The sequence below is a fragment of the Cololabis saira genome, chromosome 9, assembly GCF_033807715.1.
Source record: "Cololabis saira isolate AMF1-May2022 chromosome 9, fColSai1.1, whole genome shotgun sequence".
Taxonomy (NCBI): Eukaryota; Metazoa; Chordata; class Actinopteri; order Beloniformes; family Belonidae; genus Cololabis; species Cololabis saira.
The window spans coordinates 13,774,765-13,795,311 of record NC_084595.1 but is presented as its reverse complement, the minus strand read 5'-3'; the positions used below and the strand labels follow the sequence as shown (position 1 = coordinate 13,795,311).

General features: G+C 37.6%; 2 protein-coding genes across 3 annotated transcripts in view; both read right to left on the bottom strand.

Moving 5' to 3' along the window:
- Window positions 1-5,591, bottom strand: part of camsap1b (calmodulin regulated spectrin-associated protein 1b) — a 47,543-nt gene extending 41,952 nt beyond the window's left edge. For both annotated transcript variants that reach the window (XM_061730521.1, XM_061730522.1), the window contains exons 1-2: window positions 5,193-5,591; window positions 2,178-2,344 (exon numbers count right to left, since the gene is read on the bottom strand). In XM_061730521.1, the coding sequence (XP_061586505.1) occupies window positions 2,178-2,343 (166 nt within the window). In that variant the 5' untranslated portion in view covers window position 2,344; window positions 5,193-5,591. The remainder of the gene's footprint in view (window positions 1-2,177; window positions 2,345-5,192) is intronic.
- A 4,046-nt stretch (window positions 5,592-9,637) lies between these two features.
- The window catches only part of ubac1 (UBA domain containing 1), a 12,360-nt gene continuing 1,450 nt past the window's right edge, over window positions 9,638-20,547 (bottom strand). The window contains exons 2-10 of the mRNA XM_061730520.1: window positions 17,952-18,072; window positions 17,788-17,861; window positions 17,575-17,682; window positions 17,313-17,415; window positions 16,245-16,353; window positions 15,764-16,028; window positions 15,164-15,250; window positions 13,801-13,939; window positions 9,638-12,337 (exon numbers count right to left, since the gene is read on the bottom strand). Of these exons, the coding sequence (XP_061586504.1) occupies window positions 12,222-12,337; window positions 13,801-13,939; window positions 15,164-15,250; window positions 15,764-16,028; window positions 16,245-16,353; window positions 17,313-17,415; window positions 17,575-17,682; window positions 17,788-17,861; window positions 17,952-18,072 (1,122 nt within the window). The 3' untranslated portion in view covers window positions 9,638-12,221. The remainder of the gene's footprint in view (window positions 12,338-13,800; window positions 13,940-15,163; window positions 15,251-15,763; window positions 16,029-16,244; window positions 16,354-17,312; window positions 17,416-17,574; window positions 17,683-17,787; window positions 17,862-17,951; window positions 18,073-20,547) is intronic.

Genomic DNA, 20,547 nt, shown 5'->3' with positions numbered 1-20,547 from the left:
GGATTTCTTCACCATTGACCTCTACTCTGACATGGTGCTCAGGATCAAAACGAGGTGTACTACAGGTAGTTCCTCTCACCGTCAGGTGACTACAGCCGTTTGCAGCCATCTTACAACACTACCAACCACAATTAACTATGACAGTGCAGAAGGATTTTCTTCAAATACATTTAAAAAAAGACATCTTTAGACATCACATCCATATTGCCAGTGTTGCTCTTGGGTCTCCTCTTAAATTATTTCAGAAATCCAAATTTGTGCACAGAAGGTTTAAATAAACATTCCCCCTCTAAGCTTCAGAAATCCCTACAATGTTTGGTTTCCAGGTAGGGCTGGGCGATATGGACCAAAAGTCATATCTCGATATTTTCTAGCTGAATGGCGATACTCGATATATATCTCGATATTTTTTCTGTGCCATAATTGGGGTTTTCCCCCAAAGCATTATAGCATAGCATCTCTGTTAGCTTCATTTTTTTCTGAGGGAAACCCTTAAAAAAACAGTCAGTTTTAAAACAATGCCTCGTGCCAAATGTCACACAGGTAACTGCACAATATCAAAATGTATAAAACAAATGAAATAAAAATAAACTGCCTGCAAATATAGAATAAAAATGCTTCTTGAATAAAATAAAACATGTCCCTTTCCTGCATAACAATTACCGGTAAATTCAAATACACTGTGCAATTAATACAATGTAGACAGTAACAGGCAGACTTTTCCACCGAGGTTGACAGTTGTGCAAATAACAAAACATTTGTGCAAATCTCAAATAAAACATTCAAGTCAATTTGTCACAAAATAAGCTATATCAAAATATTTTTTTTTTTTTTTTTTTTTTTTTTAAATCGATATAAACGATATTGTCTCGTACCATATCGCGTTTGAAAATATATCGATATATATTAAAATCTCGATATATCGCCCAGCCCTATTTCCAGGTAATAACTTGTGCCAACTCGCTGATTAAATAAGCAACAAAAGCACAACACAACCACCTATATTTGACCATTAACAGTCAAGAACGATGCAGTTTTGACATTATAGGCTAACAATAAAACAATAACAAATACAAGGAGTTATAATACTGATGTATGGAATGAGACGAGATGCAGAAGCCTCAGCTGCAGCACAAATGCTCTCAAACTTTCTTTCTTTGTTACTCGTTTGGTTCAAGTTCTGTAGGAAAAAATAAACCTTGCTCCAGCTGATGATAGCAGGACACTAGAGAGGAAACCCGCTCGGCCGCTGGGTATTTCTCCAGTTAACAACCCAAACTGGTTCTTCAAAACAGCTGATCAGAAGTCATAATCAATCCATTCCTATGGTTTGTGTCTGTCCGTCATTGGAACGCAGCAGATCAGAGTTATGTCATGATGAAAGGGATCCAGTCAGATTACCGTTAAAGTAAGGTGGACTAATACAGGTGTTCAGATAAATGTGACACTTACACTTGCTGATACCACCTTAAGAGAGTGTAAATGACTGGAAGAGCGAGTCAGGATCTTTCATGCTCTGATTTCAGTCTAACAAATATAGCCTGGTCCTCAGAACCCGTCACTCAGCCCGGTCGGGGTTCAAGGATCCTCAACACCCCTCATCTTTAAGGGCTCCTGTTTGGGAACACTTCAGGTTCCCGGTGAAAAGCAATAACGGACAAAGACGAGTAGATCGGACGAGAGCAGTGTGTCCACGTTGTTCACTAGCAACCGTGTTTCTGGCAACACGCCAGACCTCATAACGCATTAGAAACAGAACCACGAGGAAGTGAACATCGCTGCTGCGAGGAAAGAAACCAGCACTGTGTCAACGCAGCAACCTTTGAACCAGCCGTTCGCCAGTAATTCAGATCTAAAGCTAGAACTAATGTCATCTGAGTTTTTATAGTTATAAGTTGTTGAGAACACACATTTTATATTTTTGTTTAATTTTATTATATTTTATTTATTGGACGACTTGGCTATAGATTTAAGCAGTATTCTATGCTTTATTCCTACTTTTATTTTTAAAATGTTTCATTTTTATAAGAGTCTTTTGAATCGTGACTTTAAGAATCTGAATTTGATTGGATAATGCACAAGCTCGACAGATCAGCCCCAGCGCTGCTAATAAATCTGACACTGACAGACATCTTAGTTTGCATCAGCGTTGGAAGAATAAAACTTCAGTTACTCACCGATGCCGTAAGCTTTGGCAAACAGCCACCGCAGGTTGGCAGCGATCTTCGCCCTGGCGGAGTCGTACATCTCCAACGGTACCACGTCCATCGTGCCTTCTGCGACCCCAGGCAGCTCTACTTTCCTCCTGGTACCGTCCCCGCCAGCACACAAGTCAACGTCCATCCTTCAACAGGTAAACATGGCGTTAAACTCAAAATTACACACATTTTCCAGAGTACAGGACACTGCAAAATTATATGAGCCATCCATATTCTACCAAGTTGTGAATCCCTTTTAAAATGATTTGCGAGTGGGTAGTTTTCTAGGAATTAGTGTAAATAAGATGCTACTAAATACGGAGTTTGTTAAATACTTGGAGAAATGCTGTGAGCTTTGGCATTTAAGCTCATATTAGTGATCCACTGGGCTTACATGTAGCAGCTGAGACAAGTGGCACCTTTGCAAACATATATTAATGATGTCAGAACTTGACCACAGAGAGGAGACTGTGTGTTATCTAAAAAGGGTAAAAGGTACTGAACTGAAAAACAGTCCAAGAATGATTTTATAAACAATGGTTTTGTAGAAAGCAGATTGTGTTATATACTAATCTACAAATAGTCTCACCTTGGAGATGAAACAAAATGCTTTTTGGTTATGCATGGATGTATGGACTGCAAATAAATGTCATGAAGGTTTGTCGTTCCTAATAAATCTCAGACATCATATTGGAATAAAACCTTAACGCCCTCTTAAACTAAATATTTCTGTGCCCTGACACCATTCAATGTTAACTTGCTTGGAAATTCTCTTTTAAACAAAAAATTATTAATTTTGTTTTGAAAAGCCCAACAGTTATTAACTAGCAAGCTTGTGTCTCAAATCAGATTCAAGATTTTAAATTACAGACACATGACTTTCGCTTTTAAATTCCCCGTGGAGGTTTTACCCTACATTTACTTAGGACTTAATTTGAAAATGTCCTTAACTTGATCAGTCATTTGAAAACAATAGATCTATTCAATGTTAACTGCATTTACACTACACTTAGAAATTCTCTTTAAAAAAAATATATATATATTAATTTTGTTTTGAAACTAGCAAGCTCATGTCTCAAATTTAAGATTTTAAATCACAGACACATGACTTTCGCTTTTAAATTCCCCGTGGATGTTTTTACCTTACATTTACTTAGGACTTAAGTTTATTTGAGTGGTTTATGTCCAACTAAAATTTGAAAATGTCCTTAACTTGATCAGTCATTTGAAAACAATAGATCTATTTAATGTTAACTGCATTTTGCTTAGAAATTCTCTTAAACAAAAAAATATTAATTCTTTTTTTTTTTAAACTAGCAAGCTCATGTCTCAAATCAGCTTTAAGATTTTAAATCACAGACACATGACTTTCGCTTTTAAATTCCCCGTAGAGGTTTTTACCTTACATTTACTTGGGACTTAAGTTTATTTAAGTGTTTTATGTCCAACTAAAATGTGAAAATGCCAGTAATTTGAAAACAATAGATCTATATGCTTGCTAGGGCTGTAATACTACGACATTAAGTTGTCTTTATTAATTCAAGGACAAATTAAAAAATGAAATGAGATAAAAGGCGTGGATCTCCTACAGTTATTGTGTTACACAATGAGACTACACAACCAGCACTGCTCCCAGTAGACCACATACATAACAACCTGACAATAAATGCACATACTGGAAAATAATGTGCAATATCATTCACTGCAACGTGCAATTATGTAAATATCCATCTGTTATCTTATTTTATATACCAGTATTTTTTATTATTACTATTATTGTATATACCAGTACTGTTTAGGGCTGTTCGATTAAAAATCGTAATCGCGATTATGTAATTAGAACGATGTTAAAACGTGAAACTCGTAAAATCGATTTTTCACTTTTTTTTTTTTTTTTTACCTTGTCTGCACACATATTAATGATTGATACCATATTAATGATTGATGGAAATACCTCTCAATACCTGCGACAAGTGCCCCATCGGAGAGGCTCTTTAGTGTAGGAGGGGGCGTTGTAACATGCCACCGGGCATCCCTCAAGCCAGATGCGGTAGACCGGCTCGTGTTCCTTGCAAAAAACTTGCAAATGTGAATAGCAAGTAATGACTGACATTACACACCTCTACCTCCTTCATGGGTTGTATTATTATTTAGCATGCAAAGACCCAGTTTAGTTTAATTAGAAAATGTCTTGTTTTATTTAATTGGAAATATAACTTACTGTATGTTTGCAAGTGCTGATTTGCTGATTTTTTTTTTTCAGAGATAAAACTTTATATTTTATTATATTTTTTAAAACTTTTTTTCAACTTATTTTACACAGTTTTGCACTTTATTCATTCATTTTTGGTTTAATAAGAGCAAAGTTTGCACTTAAAGCCCAATGGGGCAAATGTTCAATAAAAAAACATATTTGAAATCATTTATTTGCCTTTTGTCAATTCACAAAATAATCGTAATCGAAAATCGGATTTTGAGAGAAGAAAAAATCGAGATTTTATTTTTGGGCTAAATCGAACAGCCCTAGTACTGTTTATAGTGTGTCATACTCTGATATTTATTATTGTATTATTATTATTTCTATTGATGCCTCTTGTTTTGCACCATCCCCTTTGCTGCTGTACACTGAGAATTTCCCCGCTGTGGGACTAATAAAGGAATATCATATCATTATAACCTGTAGCATTACATCAATGTTGTGGCATTGCCATCATATTTCTGATAAGGGCCTATTATTGGCAATAACATCTTCAAGGTGTCTTTTTTTAAACAAAAACAAAAAAAGACCATTTATAATGAATTATAACGTTTATCAGACATAAACCTCCTTAAATCTGCCCAGCACGCAGGTGAAGGAGCGGCTAAAGGCTGATTTTTGGTTCCGCGTTACACCGACGCAGAGGCTACGGCGTATCGTACGCGGCGATGCGCACCGTACCGCGTACCCTACGCCGTAGCCCTAACTAGCCGTTAGCTCGCAGCAGGAGGCTCTACCTTAAAGGTGTGGTGGGGGTCCTCGTCCCCCCCTCCCGGCTCAGTCCCCACCGGCTCGACGCTTATCCGAGGACCTGTCTCGGGAGATACCGGCCTGCCGTGCGGCGGCAGCGGCGCATCGCAGCCCGGCTCCAGCCGTCGAGCAGAGGGCGAGTCCCGGCTGCTCTGCTGCTCCTGCCCGGCCTGCCTGACAACCGCCGCGGTGCCGCTTCCGATGGAGGAATAATGGCGGGGGAATAAAACAAAAGCGTGCACGGGCTGCTCTGTTTAAAAAAAACTGCTATCTTTGTATTAGATGCTTCATGATGGAGGAAGAATATCTGCGGCTGAGCTGCGAAGACATCAGCGTGCTCGCGCTTTGACCACGGGAGCGTAAATTGTGTTTCCCAGCCTTCCCGAAGCCCAGCACTGCGCATGCGTGATTACCTTCCAAATTGTCATTAGGCAAGTAAAGTCAGCGAGACACAATTAAACAGTAAATAACTAATAAAATGATGAGAAAAGAGGTAAAATAATAAAACGGACAAGTTGTTACAGTACTGTTTACTGAAGCGTACTTCCTAAATTAAATTCTTACCTGCTGTACTCTACTGCCCTTATTTTTAACAACTTGTGCTTTTTATTATTTTACCTCTTTTCTTATCATTTTATTTCATTTATTTGGTATTTAAGTGTACTCTTAGACAAGGAAAATTTATTTATATAGCCCAATTCAACACAAGGTAATTCAAAGTGCTTTACATTGACTGGTTCTTGGTTGTTCATTGAGAACAAGTGTTTTAGAAATGCATGAACGTCTCTCCTGGCTGAGGGTTGAGGATAGGCTAACTGCTAGTGTGCTTACATATTTCCATAGCATCATTAACACTCAAATTCCTACATTCATTTATAATAAAATAATTTACTGTTCAGACACTCATTCATACAATACTCGGAGGGCAAATAGTGGTCAGATAACATTACCCTTACCTAGGTCTGAATCTATGAGGAGGACAGTGTTTTACAGATCAGTTGCACATTGGAACAGTCTTCCAGGTGAAATCCGTGACATTAAAAGAAAGGTTAGTTTTAAACAGAAACTAAGAATGTATTTGTTGACATCACTATAGTTTACATGATATGTATGATGTTGTTTCTTGTTTTTATTTGTGATTTGTTATTTGTGATTCTATTTAGAATTGTATTTCTATGAATTGACTCTGTAATGTTTGAGTTTGTATGTTTGGACCCCAGGAAGACTAGCTGTCATTTTGGCGTCAGCTAATGGGGATCCTTTTTAATAAACAAATAATAAACATTGACATAAAAGCGGCAAGACATAATTAGACAGTAAATAACAAATAAGATTGGAAAAATTAAGAATAAGATGAGAAGAAAAGAAGTAAAATAATAAAAAGCACAAGCTGTTAAAAATAAGGGCAGTAGAATACAGCAGGTAAGTTTAATGTAGGAGTACGCTTCAGTAAACAGTAATGTTTTTAACCCTGATTTAAAGGAGCTGACAGTTGGAGCAGACCTCGTACTCTTAAATTGAATACTTTCTGAAAACCGTGAATAAGATGTCTACCTGCGGTACTCTACTGCCCTTAGTTTTCAGCAACGTGTGCTTTTTATTATTGTACCTTCTTTTCTCATAATTTTATTTCATTTTATTTGTTATTTACTGTCTAATTATGTCTTGCCGCTTTTAATGATGATGTAAAGCACTTTGATTATACCTTGTGTTGAATTGTGCTATATAAATAAATTTGCCTTGCCTTGTCAAAAAGTAAGGGCAGTAGAGTCCAGCAGGTAAGTATTTAATTTTATAATAATAACCAATTTTATTCGTCAGTATACATGGAAACACACTGAAATGTGTCCTCTGCTTTTAACCCATCACTATAGACTAGTAGCAGGGGCTGCCTTTATTCTGGTGCCCGGGGAGCAATTAGGGTTGAGGGCTGTGCTCAGGTGGTATATTTAGGTTGCCATCTCTGGAGCTTGAACCTGGGTCCTCCAGACTCAAGCCCACCTCTGTAACTACTAGGCTACCACCCCCCGGAGAGTATGCTTAATAGTACAGTTCAGTAAACAGTAATGTTTTTAGGCCTGATTAATAACTGAACGCTGCCTCACCTTGCTTGGTTCTGGTTCTTGGGACACACAACAAACCAGATCCAGATGAACCTCAGGGGTCTGGGAGCTTCATAGGAACTAACAGATCAAGCATGGATTTTGGTCCAAGACTCTGTAGATGTTTCCTTCAGAAGAACCCTCAAGGCAAGGCAAGTTTATTTGTATAGCACAATTCAACACAAGGTAATTTAAAGTGCTTTACATCAACATTAAAAGCAGCAAGACACACTTAAACAGTAAAAAACAAATAAAATGATAAGAAAAGAGGTAAAATAATAAAACACACAAGATGTTAAAAAGTAAGAGCAGTAAAGTACAGCAGGTAAGTATTTCATAGTACGCTTCAGGAAACGGTAATGTTTTTAGCCCTGATTTAAAGGAGCTGACAGTTTGTTTGTTTGTTTATTTCGGTCATTTCCAAAATAAGAATTCAAATACAAAATAAATGAAAGAAAAGAAAACAACAAATAAACATGAAGTTAATGCTAATATTGCATTAGACCGAAATATAAACAAAACAAGACCTAAAAGGTGTAGAATGAAGCTTGGCTTATTACCCTTTTATAATCAATTTCTGTCAGCTCCTACATATATACCGATACAGAGCTGTAAATCAATTTAAAGAAAAACATTTCATATACTATACTATGAATATGAAATACTAATATTTCATATTCATATTTTGTATATTGAAAACATTCCATATACTGCATAGACCTATTATCTATTTAGGTTCTGACACTTACTGTACATAAACACTCATACAATATGATCATACTTAATGAGCATCTTGTTCTTCAATATTTTTTTAAACATTTGGTATGTACTGCACTCTTTAATTTCCATTTTCAAAAAATTCCACAGATTAACCTCATAAACTGAAACATATCTATGTTTGACTTCCGTTCTGTTCATTGTTTTTGTGAACATACAGCTTCCTCTCAGTTCATATACACTTTGTCTTTGCTGAAACAGCCAGACAGTTGGAGCAGACCTCAGGTCTACAGGAAGTTTGTTCCACCGGTGAGGAGCAGAATAACTGAACGCTGCCTCACCTTGCTTGGTTCTGGTTCTTGGGAACCACAACAAACCAGATCCAGATGAACCTCAGGGGTCTGGGAGCTTCATAGGAACTAACAGATCCAGCATGTATTTTGGTCCAAGACCATTCAGTGCTTTGTAGACCAGCAGTAAGATTTTAAACTCCATCCTTTGACTCCCTGGAAGCTAGTGTAGTGATTTCATGACCGGTGTAATATGGTCCAGTTTCCTGGTGTTTGTAAGGACTCTGCTTCTGGATCAGCTGCAGCTGCCTGATAGATTTCTTGTTAAGGCCTGTAAAGATGCCATTGCTATAATCCAACCTATTGAAAAAGAATGCATGAATAAGTTTTTACATGTCTTGTTTAGACAGAAACCCCTTAATTCTAGCAATGTTTTTCAGGTGGTAATAGGCAGATGTAGTGATAAACTTTAGTTAGTAACAGTGGTAATTACATTTAATAATATAGTAACTCCACATATCTTGAATTTTTCCAAATTCTTTGATAGATTTAAACATTGAAATTAATACAGACTGCATACTTGTAAAAAAAGATTTACTCTGGAATGAAAGGTCAACTATTGATCAGGCAAATGTTATTGTCTTTTGCTTTTAGAGAAATTAACTGGTAGCCCATGTTGAAATAATATGAAAGTCCTTGCGACACATTTACAGCCGTTGTGGAAGGATCTGTCAATCGTATTGTGTAATGGCAAAAAATACAATAAATACACTGTATTTGGAAAAATATTTTTAAAAATTCAAGAGAATAATAAAACTGTTTTTACCTATGAAAAGTTCAAACCAAAATGTGTTTATAATCTATGCGGGTGACGTCATGACGCTGCTGCAGTGATTACTCGATGCCACAACAAGAATGTCCATCTATTGTAATGTTCACTAAATATTTGCATAAACTGTAATCTTTATTACGTTGTAGTTTTTTATACCATTGAACAACGGTGACATCTAATGGTGAAATAAGGTATAAAAATTCCAATCTCTTCTGTAGGAAGAATTTGGAGGCTGCTTAAGGAAATATTCGTATAACTACTTGGCAATTAAAAGTAGGATAGGAAAATGAATTTTTAATTTGCTTTTTGGTGAGTGGATTCAGGTAGTAAAGTAAATTCATTAATTTCATGCCTTTTTGTAACGTACATTTTCAGGCACAAAGAGCAACTATGACTACCACACTGCTTTCTTCATAAAACCAACACCATGTAAAAATAAATGTTAGTTAATTTAAAACAAAGTGAGTAAACGGCTTGCAGTTCATGACAGCAAGCTTTTAATTAAAAAAAAAAAATCATTCATATTCATAGAAGTTTGAGTAAATGTTCAAAACAGTGTAATGACCTGGGAAACAGATATGTGGTTTAATGAAACATCATACAGAATATTTTCAGTTGCCACCTCGTCTTGCTCCCTCTGACATATTCATACCTTTTTGCTGCAGACAAGAATGAAAACAGGTTTGTGTGGGGACCCGGTCATTTCCTTAAGTCAAATTACTACTTAGTGGTTGCAAAATGTTTTCAAATGTCAAAAACATTCATCTCAAGAAAGTGAATACTTTACCTTTTTAATTTCTTTTGTATGTTTTTTTTTTTTTTTTAACATTCAGCCATTTGGATGTGGATTTAATTTCCTGACTTCATCCAGCTTGATACACTGGCCTTTATTTGTACCGTGACTCCCAAACAGCATGGCTACATGAACACTGGACAGAACTGAAAGAACACAGCCACCAAAAACAACAACCTTTCATGTGAGTGAGTTGGATGCCACTGGCCTCGAGGCGCTTGGAACAAGCAGACGGTGAGAATATTGCATAGGTTGTGAATCGGAGAAAGTCCTGCAAGACATGGAGTGAAAAATAACCAGCGACTCCAAAGCTCCTGTTTGTGTGTAGCAGTTTCTGCAGACGACGTCTGCATGCACTGTGGATGTTTTGTGTACGATCTCCCAGTGTCTGATTCAAAATATTCCGATAAAGGTCTGCTGAAATGCAGAGGCTTCCAGAGATGTGCAGAAGTCCTCCGTTGTTCAAGGCCGACGCACCGCTTGGAACCACGCTGTGCCTACCGGCGCATAACTCGCTTTTTTAAATTATTTTTTATATTAATGTTTTGTAAAAACATTTGAATCGTTTATTTTTTTCACATTTGTAGATTAGCTTCAAGGCCTGCTGTAAATACTATAAATAAGACCAAGCTATTCGTTTGGCTTGGTTATAAACATGGTAAGACATAGTCGAGACAAACACTCCACTCTGAAAACATTTAAATATTTTCAAATATTGCCGTTTACAAAACCATCTTTTGCGGCGCTCTCAGTTATAAGCAAACTTCCAAACAGTATAGTTAAAGCCATTTTTGAATGCCAAAGTAAAAGGGGTTGAGCAGGGGTTTGCCATGACAACAATCTCAGCCTCCCTGAGCAGAAAGTCACATCAATACTACATTTTAAACATTGAATTTAAAACACTCAAATTCTTGGCAAAACACACCCTCCATATATTTAAAATAACAAAAAACCCTTAGTACAACTAGTAGAAGCAAAGATTTCCATGTTGCAGCTGGAGACGCTTGGATGCAAAAAGCTAATATTGTATAACACACTTCCCCTTTCTGTTCTCGTATTTCTAACATTCAGATCAGATAAATGTCTTTACAGGTCGATTTAAGTCCTGGCTATTGCACAGAAATAGTTTTTTCTTCCCCCCAGTGGATTTATCTAACAACAAGGCAGATTATACAGAGATTTTGGTTTGTTTCGACTGTATGAAATGTCAGTTAAAAAAAAACAAAAAAAAGGAACTAAAACGTCTACATCGGTTGTATTGCAGCTTATGTTACGTCTTTGTGTTTATAAAGATGTTTGCACCTCAGCAGCAAAGGTTCAAATTAAAGGTTAAAAAGGCAAACCCCTTTTGATCAGGCTCAGCTTCATCTAACATCCCACACCGAGCAGGAACCAACGGTTTTACTTCCTCGTTGCTGCACTGAGCAGCACCCAGAGGTGAACAAGTGCTAAATAAGCGCAACATGTTATCATGACATTCAAAAGCACATCGACAATAAATACACAGGCCTCATATAACATCTTCTTGTAAAATCCTGACTGGGACCGTTTTGGATAGAACTTTCCTCTAAAAAGGCAAGAAAGTCAAATATGTTTGAAATAGATAAATGTTCCCATCTTTAAAGTGAGAGGCGGGGATTTGCAGTGACCTCACAGTCGTGAACGGAGAGAGAGGTAATAGTTATGAAAGCCCAGATTTACAGAGCTCAACCAATACTCAACTCTGACCACAAGCCGCCATTAGATGAAACAAGACAAAGAAGGAAAAACCAGAATATGACAGCGAGCAACGTTTTCCAGACATTCAGCACTGATGAAGGGCAACAATTTGAGACAGACAAAAACTGTAATTGATATTTAAATATTGTAACTCACACAGAAATCGTTTTAAGTGTAAACATTAAATGGATGTCTGATGTCATTTCTGCTCGTGGAGAAATTATATAAAATAAATCATGTCTGTCATACCTATAAACTGTTCTCATAAAATGTAAAAACAACATACTAAATCTCAATTTTATATTATTCCTGTGATAATAATAATAATAATGTTAGCATTTGTTTTATTTGAGTGTTTTTACTATACTGTTATAAATAGTGTGACATTGATTCATACTTTGCCTCCTCTGGCTTCGTCTTTGCAAGGCCAAAAAAACAAACTATAATTATGTCTCGGCCACACACACACATCCCAATACGTCTCTCTCTCTCTTTCACTCACTCTCTCAAACACACACACACACACAAGCTGCCACAATCAAGCTCAGGGTGGTCAGGAGGCTCTATGTGCGATTCAGCGTCTGGAAGATTCTGGATATCTGGAGCATGACGGGGCCCGTCTCAGGGTCGCTCATCCACTGGGTGCTGTTCAGCGGATTCTCCAGCATGTCTTCAAAAGCTGCAGAAAATCACAGAGAAATGTTCAGCAGACATCCATCTAACCTCTGCCCTTCCCTCTACTCCCTCCCAGCTAGAAGAGTTAGTAAGCCTCCAGCCCCACCAAAGTCTACCTCTGCTTCAGAAATTATACCAAGACATTATATGATATGGGATGTGTATGTTTAAGTCTTAAGTTAAAACTTTCAGTTAATATATTGTGATGAAATTGCAATATTGTCTGATTTATTTAAAGATGATCATTTTGTTAAGTAGTAGGATGCTTTTCCATCCATCCACTGACAACTTGTATACCATAGATTATTATAATGAATAAATACTGCAGGTAAAGTTAAAATAATTGTGAATGGCTCCATCACTGACAGTAAGTGGATTCATGTTTTGATTCCAGACCGGTTCTTGTGTGGAAGTGTCCTTTATTGACACTGAACCCCAAACAACACGTGTGGTAATAACATCATGGAAAAGTGTGAATGCGTAAACGAGAAATATATTGACCCTTATAAAAAAGGTACAGCAAAAGAGAGGACCACTAATCATCTCTGAGTACTTGAAAAAGTATCCTAAGATGTCTCACAGATAGATTTTTTAAGAGTATTTTTTTAGAGGCTGGTTTTGATTTTTGGTCAGCTTCTGAAGCAGCCCAGTCTGATTCAGCTTTTCATGAAGAATGAAGATGAATTAACAAAGAAAAAAAAACTGACTGAGAAAGGTACTTTGATCCATTGTGTATGGGAATGCCCCAAGTTAGTAGCTTTCTGGAAGACGGTTGTCCATATTCTGAGCAGAATCACAGGTATCCAGGTACCCTGTTCAGCAAAACTTTGCATATTAGGTATATATCCGGACAATTTATCTTTCAACTCTAAGTGCAAGACTCTGATCAACTTTGGCCTCCTGCAGGCCAGAAGGAGGATTGCTTTTTCCTGGAGAGAGACTGAGGTTTCATCTACACAGTCTTGGATTAGAGAGATGGCAATGTGCATTACGTTGGAAAAGCTGACCTATGTGATTAGAGGTAAAGCACAAGAATTTGAAGAAATATGGACACCTCTAATGGACTTTCTCAAGCAACAATAGAACTACAAAGGATATATATGTCTGTAGAACAAGTGTGACAATCTTAGTTTGTTTGTGAGGCTATTGAGTGTGACATTTTTTCTTTTAGTTTTTTTTTTTTCCATTTAATTTTTACTTTTTTTATTTTTTATTTTTTGTAAATTTTTTTCTGTCTTGTTTTGTTTTTGTCTGTATGGACACAGCAGGACCTGCTTACATTTTGTTGGATAACTAATATGATACTTGCTGATTGTTTTGCTTTTTTGTACATTTATATTGAAATTTAATAAAAATATTGTTCAAAAAAAAAGAAAAAAGAAAAAAAACAACACAGACAGTTTTTTTTAAGATTTTTGAGCTGAGTCAACTATACTTGGCTTTCTAGTAACTGTGGTGGGACGGTACCTAGCAGAGTCTTGGGATTCGTCAGGCCTAACTGGACCACCGGGTTTTCCAGGATGGCTTGGAACAGAGGACTGTTGGTGTCGATGCCTTTGTCCAGATCCTCTGGGGAAGGTTTTCTGTCTCCCAGCAGCCACTCACACTACAGTATGCAAAAAAAGGCCCAAAAACCCATTTATCATTCTGTTTTTACAATTTACACTCAGATCATTTAAATTCAGACCTGCACAGAGATATATAGACATATATTTATTTTATTAACAAGATGTTTTGTGTCAAAGCAAACCTGGGATCAGGCATCAAAGGTCACAGGACAACATTAACAAGTGATTTCCAGGTTTCTTGTGGTATTAGAGTTTGTAATTCTGTTAAAATGCATTTGGCAGATAGACAAGGTGAGAGTGGCTAAAGCCCTGATGTTAATCTGAAACGGTCCCGGTGCTTAACTACTTTAGCAGATGCATTAATCCACAAATGGACATTCATTCTGCTGACTTTGTTTCTTGTGCTTCAGCCACTTTTCAGACAGAATCGAACCTTGAGGAGATGTGAGAGAGGTTTCATTTTAACCTCTTATACATCTCTGGATCACACAATTTTGTGGTAAAAAAAAAAATGTAAAAATCACTTGAACCATGAACGCTGCTAAGTTCTGTACAATATAACCGGAGTGGAGCAGAAGAGATTACCGTTCCCTCAGTTAACGAGCTGATTAATGGACATGAGCCCATATTTCTTTAAATTCAAAAAATAGTTGTGGTGTTCTTAATTTCCACATTTTTATTAATATTTTATATAAAGAGTATAGGATCATCTAGAAAAAAACCCCACTATCAGTAGATTTGAACCCAGGCCACCATCAAAGGGTGGTCCTGAAAATAAAATGATTCAGTATGAATGTGTCAGGTTAGTATTCAGGTTTAAATTATGGGATTTTGATATTTACTTTTGTAAAATGCTGAGTTATGTATGTTTTAACTTGTGCATTTTACATTTACATAAGTTAACATAGATGACAATAATTCTTCACACTTTTGGCAACAAAGCCAATGTGTTACTTGAACTCCCAACTTTATATTTCCCAAAGCAACAACTAAAAATATAGAAACTTTTTCACTCAAAGAAAATAGTGATCAGCATCACCTGTAATGTTCTGTTTGCACATGAACAGGGTTGTCAGTGTGGTTTGGTTATCATATAGTAGCATAGATGGTGAGGAAAAAAGACATTTACGGGACTTGCTGCCTCCTCTAACTTCAAAATGTAAAGATCCCAGATCACTTATTGTCACATGTATTACTTTTCACAGATGAAGTTGTGAGCAGGCGATGATTTCATAAACACCAAAGTGGACATGTATCCATACCGCAGCATCCTGTTGGTTGTTATTGACTCGTAGAGCATCAATCACCTCCTTCTCATCAAAACCCATCTCCATCAATGCAATGACAGCCTGCAGAAACAGAGGTTCAGCATCATTGTAATAACACATGTGGCTTCCTTGGAGCCCTATACAGGACTGTCTCAGAAAATTAGAATATTGTGATTTTCTGTAATGCAATTACAAAAACAAAAATGTCATACATTCTGGATTCATTACAAATCAACTGAAATATTGCAAGCCTTTTATTATTTTAATATTGCTGATCATGGCTTTCAGCTTAAGAAAACTCAAATATCCTATCTCAAAAAATTAGAATATTCTGGGAATCTTAATCTTAAGCTGTAAACCATAATCAGTCATATTAAAATAATAAAAGGCTTGCAATATTTCAGTTGATTTGTAATGAATCCAGAATGTATGACATTTTTATGTATTTTTCAATTGCATTACAGAAAATAAAGAACTTTATCACAATATTCTAATTTTCTGAGACAGTCCTGTAAGTATACTGGACACACAAATCTCATGAAGGTAGCTGAAAAAGTATCATCTCTGAGATGAGTTCCAGATATCACCACCCACCCTTGAATCTGGCCGGAACTCTCTTTTCCTGCGGATCCTCTTAAAGATCTCTGTGAGTTCATCCTGCCTGCTGCTCTCGTCCGTGCTCGACTGCCGGAGATGAGAAACGGAGGCCGAAGCAGAGGATGGAGCAGAGGCCGAAGCAGAAGGTGTGGCTGCCGAGGCTCCTGCTGTCCCAGAGGAGTCCGTTCCTGGTAGTGGCGTGTCTACAGAAGGGTCGTCCACATGCTCAATTAACCACTCCATAGCCTGGGTCACTGACATACTAGGAGAAGACCAGAAGAGGTGAGAAAAACTCGCCCAGTGGATCTAAAATAAACATACACGAGCAGCAACAACCTGCTTGCATTATTTGAATGCATGTCAGTGAAAATCAATTATTGTAGTTTAATAGTACAAATTCTGGGTAGGCTATATACAATGGAAAAAAAATTAAATAAATATAAATAAATAAATAAATACATATACATAAGAGCCTTACTGGTTCAGCCTAAGAGCTTTTATTGCTCTGCTCTCAGGGAAACCCATCTCAGTGAGCTGCTGGAGGGCAGTTTCATCGACCCGATCCTCCTCATCTTCATCCAACATTGCTACGACATACAAAAAACACACAGCTGTCAAATTAAGGCTGGCCCACGTCAACAACCATCCGGACCTTTTTACCACTAATACAAGATAAACCGATACGGCTAGAAAAAAATAAACCAATGCTTTACATCACATACATTTTTGTTATCTTTCTAGTTTTTAAATAAAAGGTACTTTTTATTAGCATCAGCATCATCTCTCCACAGCAGAATTTTCTTAATCATTATACAACCAGCTAAAGAGTTAAAATGAAAAAAGAAACCATGTTTCACATTAACAGATGTCAGATGTTTAATCTGAACAAGAAAAGGAGCAAATGTGGATAAGGATATGGAATCAGCTGGGCTACAACTGGGAGGTCAGTGAAAGGTTGAGGTCACTAACCGCGAACGCCAAGTTACAAAACACATCCACTAATGGGGCACAATGCATGTCAATCAGGAGTGTTGTGTCGGGAAGGGCATCCAACATAAAACACATACTTAAAACTCACGCGAGTTAAGATGTGTAAAGTAAAAGGGACAGTGGTACCAAAAGTGTGGTATAGCCCACCATATTCATTCATTCATTCATTCATTCACAGCTGAAACATTCTCCAGGGCCACAGCCGGCATCTCTACATAATGTATTAGTGGAAAACCCTGCTGACACCTAAAAAGCCCTGGACTTAAGAAGTCAATTTTTCCTGAGTATTCTTCTTACATTCTTACATATTCTTCTCACATCTGAGTCCCTTAGTCTGAAATCACAGGCCAACTCCTCAGGGCTGTGGCTGTATTTACTCTGTATTTTCTGACCACCAAGCTTCGTATTTAAAGATAATACATGGTTTCTGGAGATATTTTGAATAACTGTTACTTGAATAAGCTTCAAAGAGTGCATTCTGCTGTAAAACTGTATTTATCTGTCTGACAGAAAGATAACTGATGTGACTTTAGCCTTAAAAGATTGTCCACTTTACCATTGGCCTTTTTGAAGAGTTCAACCGCATCAGGGTTCAAGGCAAGAAGCTTCTGGGCAACTTCAATAAGAGAAACAAGGATTTTTCTGAGCTCCGTTTGAAACTAGAAAAACAAAACAAAGAGAAACAAGCATGTCAAAAAGGGTTATCTGTTTCAACATTAGAAAATACATTTTTGTTAGTTTAAACCACTGGTATTATTCTTATTCACTAAATGTTTTTTTCCGCAACAAGTTGAAGTAACGCCCCCCCAGATTCTCACGTCTCTGATGTTGTGTTGCGTGACAGTGCGGTCAGGGTGGCGTGTGGACAGGTGGGCGGTAGCTTTCAGGATAGCATCTTTGTCCGGTGCTTTGTTATCTTGTTTCTTCTAAGAAAATGACAAAAACAAGCAATTAAAAGAAACAACAACGAAAAGATTTTTAGATTGTAAATGTATTATTCCATTTCTTAACAAAAATGTGGTCAAGCCTACCTTCTCATCTGAACTAACATCTGCCATCTTCGGCGGAGTCTGCGGCGGTCTTTTCTTTACGAGCAGCAAAACATCTACAAAACAAAACAACAGCACAATCAAAGTATTTTTTAGGATAATGGTGTGCAATTGTTATTTTTGGTTCAAATCTAGACGTGACATACCTTTATCTGTGAGATTTTCATCACCAACCGTTTTAGTGTCCATCAGGACTCTTTCTGTAGCAGCATGTATAAGTTTATGGTGGGTAAGTGTTTTGGGGTCTTCTAACTGTCCATGTACACACTAAAAAATGAGCACAAAACAAAACAATTTAGAAACCAGCAAGACTGCAGTCATTGAGTCAGAGAAACAGTAAACTGTTCATTCTTAAGTGAGAATCATTTTCAGGCGCTGGTGTGGACTCTGATTAGTGCAGGTCTTGGTAACTCTCACAGACTTGTGATAAGGTACCTGGCATCATTTCCAGGGAATTTCATGTGAATCATGAGTTTTCCTGCATTGTGACTGATTCTTTGCGTCCTGCAGATTTCTTAGGTGAACTCCAGACTCCAGAGCTCCTCCAGACAGTTTTGTGTCTCATCATATCACCACTAAACAGTAGAGACATGAAGCTAGTCAAAGCCACACATGCCTGTACCGTCACACGGCCACATTTTACTGATGATGCTTCAGACATTGAATCTGTTCCAACACATACACAGTTTTTGTCTTCTGATCAACTGGTACAAATTGATCTTTGCGTCCATTATCCAAACACCCGCCTCGGCTTTTGTAAAGGTCTTTCCTGTCTTGATGGAAAAGCGTTGTTTTGCCATTCCCTCCTTGAGACCTGAATGAATATTTGATTGGTTGCGGTGAACCTTCACTCTTTCCTCTTATGATACATTCTCTTAATCGTAGAAACGGATGATGATTTGTCCTCCTCGGTGAGCAGGCTCTTGATGTTCGGCAGGATTTTTCTTGACTGCGGAAAAGACACCGAGATTATTCACCTCTGTTTTTCTTTTATGGACATTCAAGTCTTTTAATGTGAGGCTTGCTCCTTTTGTTGATTTAGATTCTTCTGAGGATCCTGCCATCACCCTGGTGGTATTGTTTGGTGTCTGCAGGCTGGGGATGCTCACACGTTAACATAAACCATCATGTTAATTCGAATGATAAAGCTTCAAGGTTAAGTAAAAATATTGTGACAGTGTCAAAAATATGTCTTGACACAACTGTTAAGCATAACATGTTGTTATTTAAAAGGCTATGTGGACATGTTGATGCTCATGAAACCATTATTATATATATTGGGGAGTGGTTACAGAAGTGGGCTGGAGTCTGGAGGACCCAGGACACACCCAGGACACAGTCTCAGAGGAATCAACCACTGTGCAATAATAATAATAATAATAATAATAATAATAATAATAATAATAACCACAATCATATGCTGTAACAATGCACCTTCCAATAACCATGTCTACCTCATACAGCTGCACCATTCACTTTTTTTTTTATTGTATATATGTTAATAAGGGCAGCACGGTGGCTTGGTTGTTAGCACTGTTGCCTCACAGCAAGAAGGTTCCCGGTTCGACTCCCGGGCCTGGCGGGGGTCTTTCTGTGTGGAGTTTGCATGTTCTCCCCGTGCTTGCGTGGGTTCCCTCCCACAGTCCAAAAACATGCATAGTAGGTTAATTGATTCTAAATTGCCCGTAGGTGTGAATGTGAGTATGACTGGTTGTTTGTGTATATGTGGCCCTGCGATGGACCGGTGACCTGTCCAGGGTGAACCCCTAACTCTCGCCTGTGATGAGCTGGGATAGGCTCCAGCAGACCCCCGTGACCCTACACAGGATGAAAGCCGGTATACAAGATGGATGGATGGATGGATGGAATATATGTTAATAAGAGCTGTCATTTGTCTATTTACTGTACAGTGAGCGAAAATAACCGGAGTCAAATTCCCTGTCTGGCATGTTCATACTTGGCCAATAAACCCGATTCTGATAAATATGTCTTGACACAACTGTTAAGCATCACATGTTGTTATTTAAAGGCTATGTGGACACGTTGATGCTCATGAAACCATTATTATATGCAAACCTGACATAAGACTGTGGGGATTCATGACGAGCTGTGACTTTGTCGAGACAAAACTATCAGTCCAAAGGACATCCTAGACACTTCTGAGGGTCCTGCCATCACCCTGGTGGTATTGTTTGGTGTCTGCAGGCTGGGGATGCTCACATGTGAACATAAACCATCATGTTAATTCAAATGATAAAGCTTCAAGGTGAAGCTGCTTCTCCGCAGGGTCTGTGCCTACTTTTAAGAGCAAGCTAAAGACTCAGCTCTTTAAGGAGCACTTCTGCATGTAGTAAGCTGCACACACTTTTAGACATAGCTTTCTTATATAAAGGGAAATAACATATATATATATATATATATATATATATATATATATATTTTCTAGCACTGGTGTGACAGCACCTGTGTCCAACTGGACTCTCAGCAGTCTGACCAGCACATATCCAGCTGTATCCTACAATGTGATTTTGTGCTTGTGTTGTGTTTTTTTATATATCGTGTTTGATTGTTTGTTTCACTGTGATTGTATGTGCTTGACTCTTTGTGCTGCCTCTTGCCCAGGTCGTCATTGTAAATGACTTACCTGGTTAAATAAATAAATAAAATGTACCTTTCAATAACCATCATACTGCTGCACCAGTCAAATTCCCTGTCTTGTTTGACTTGACTTGGTCAAATAAA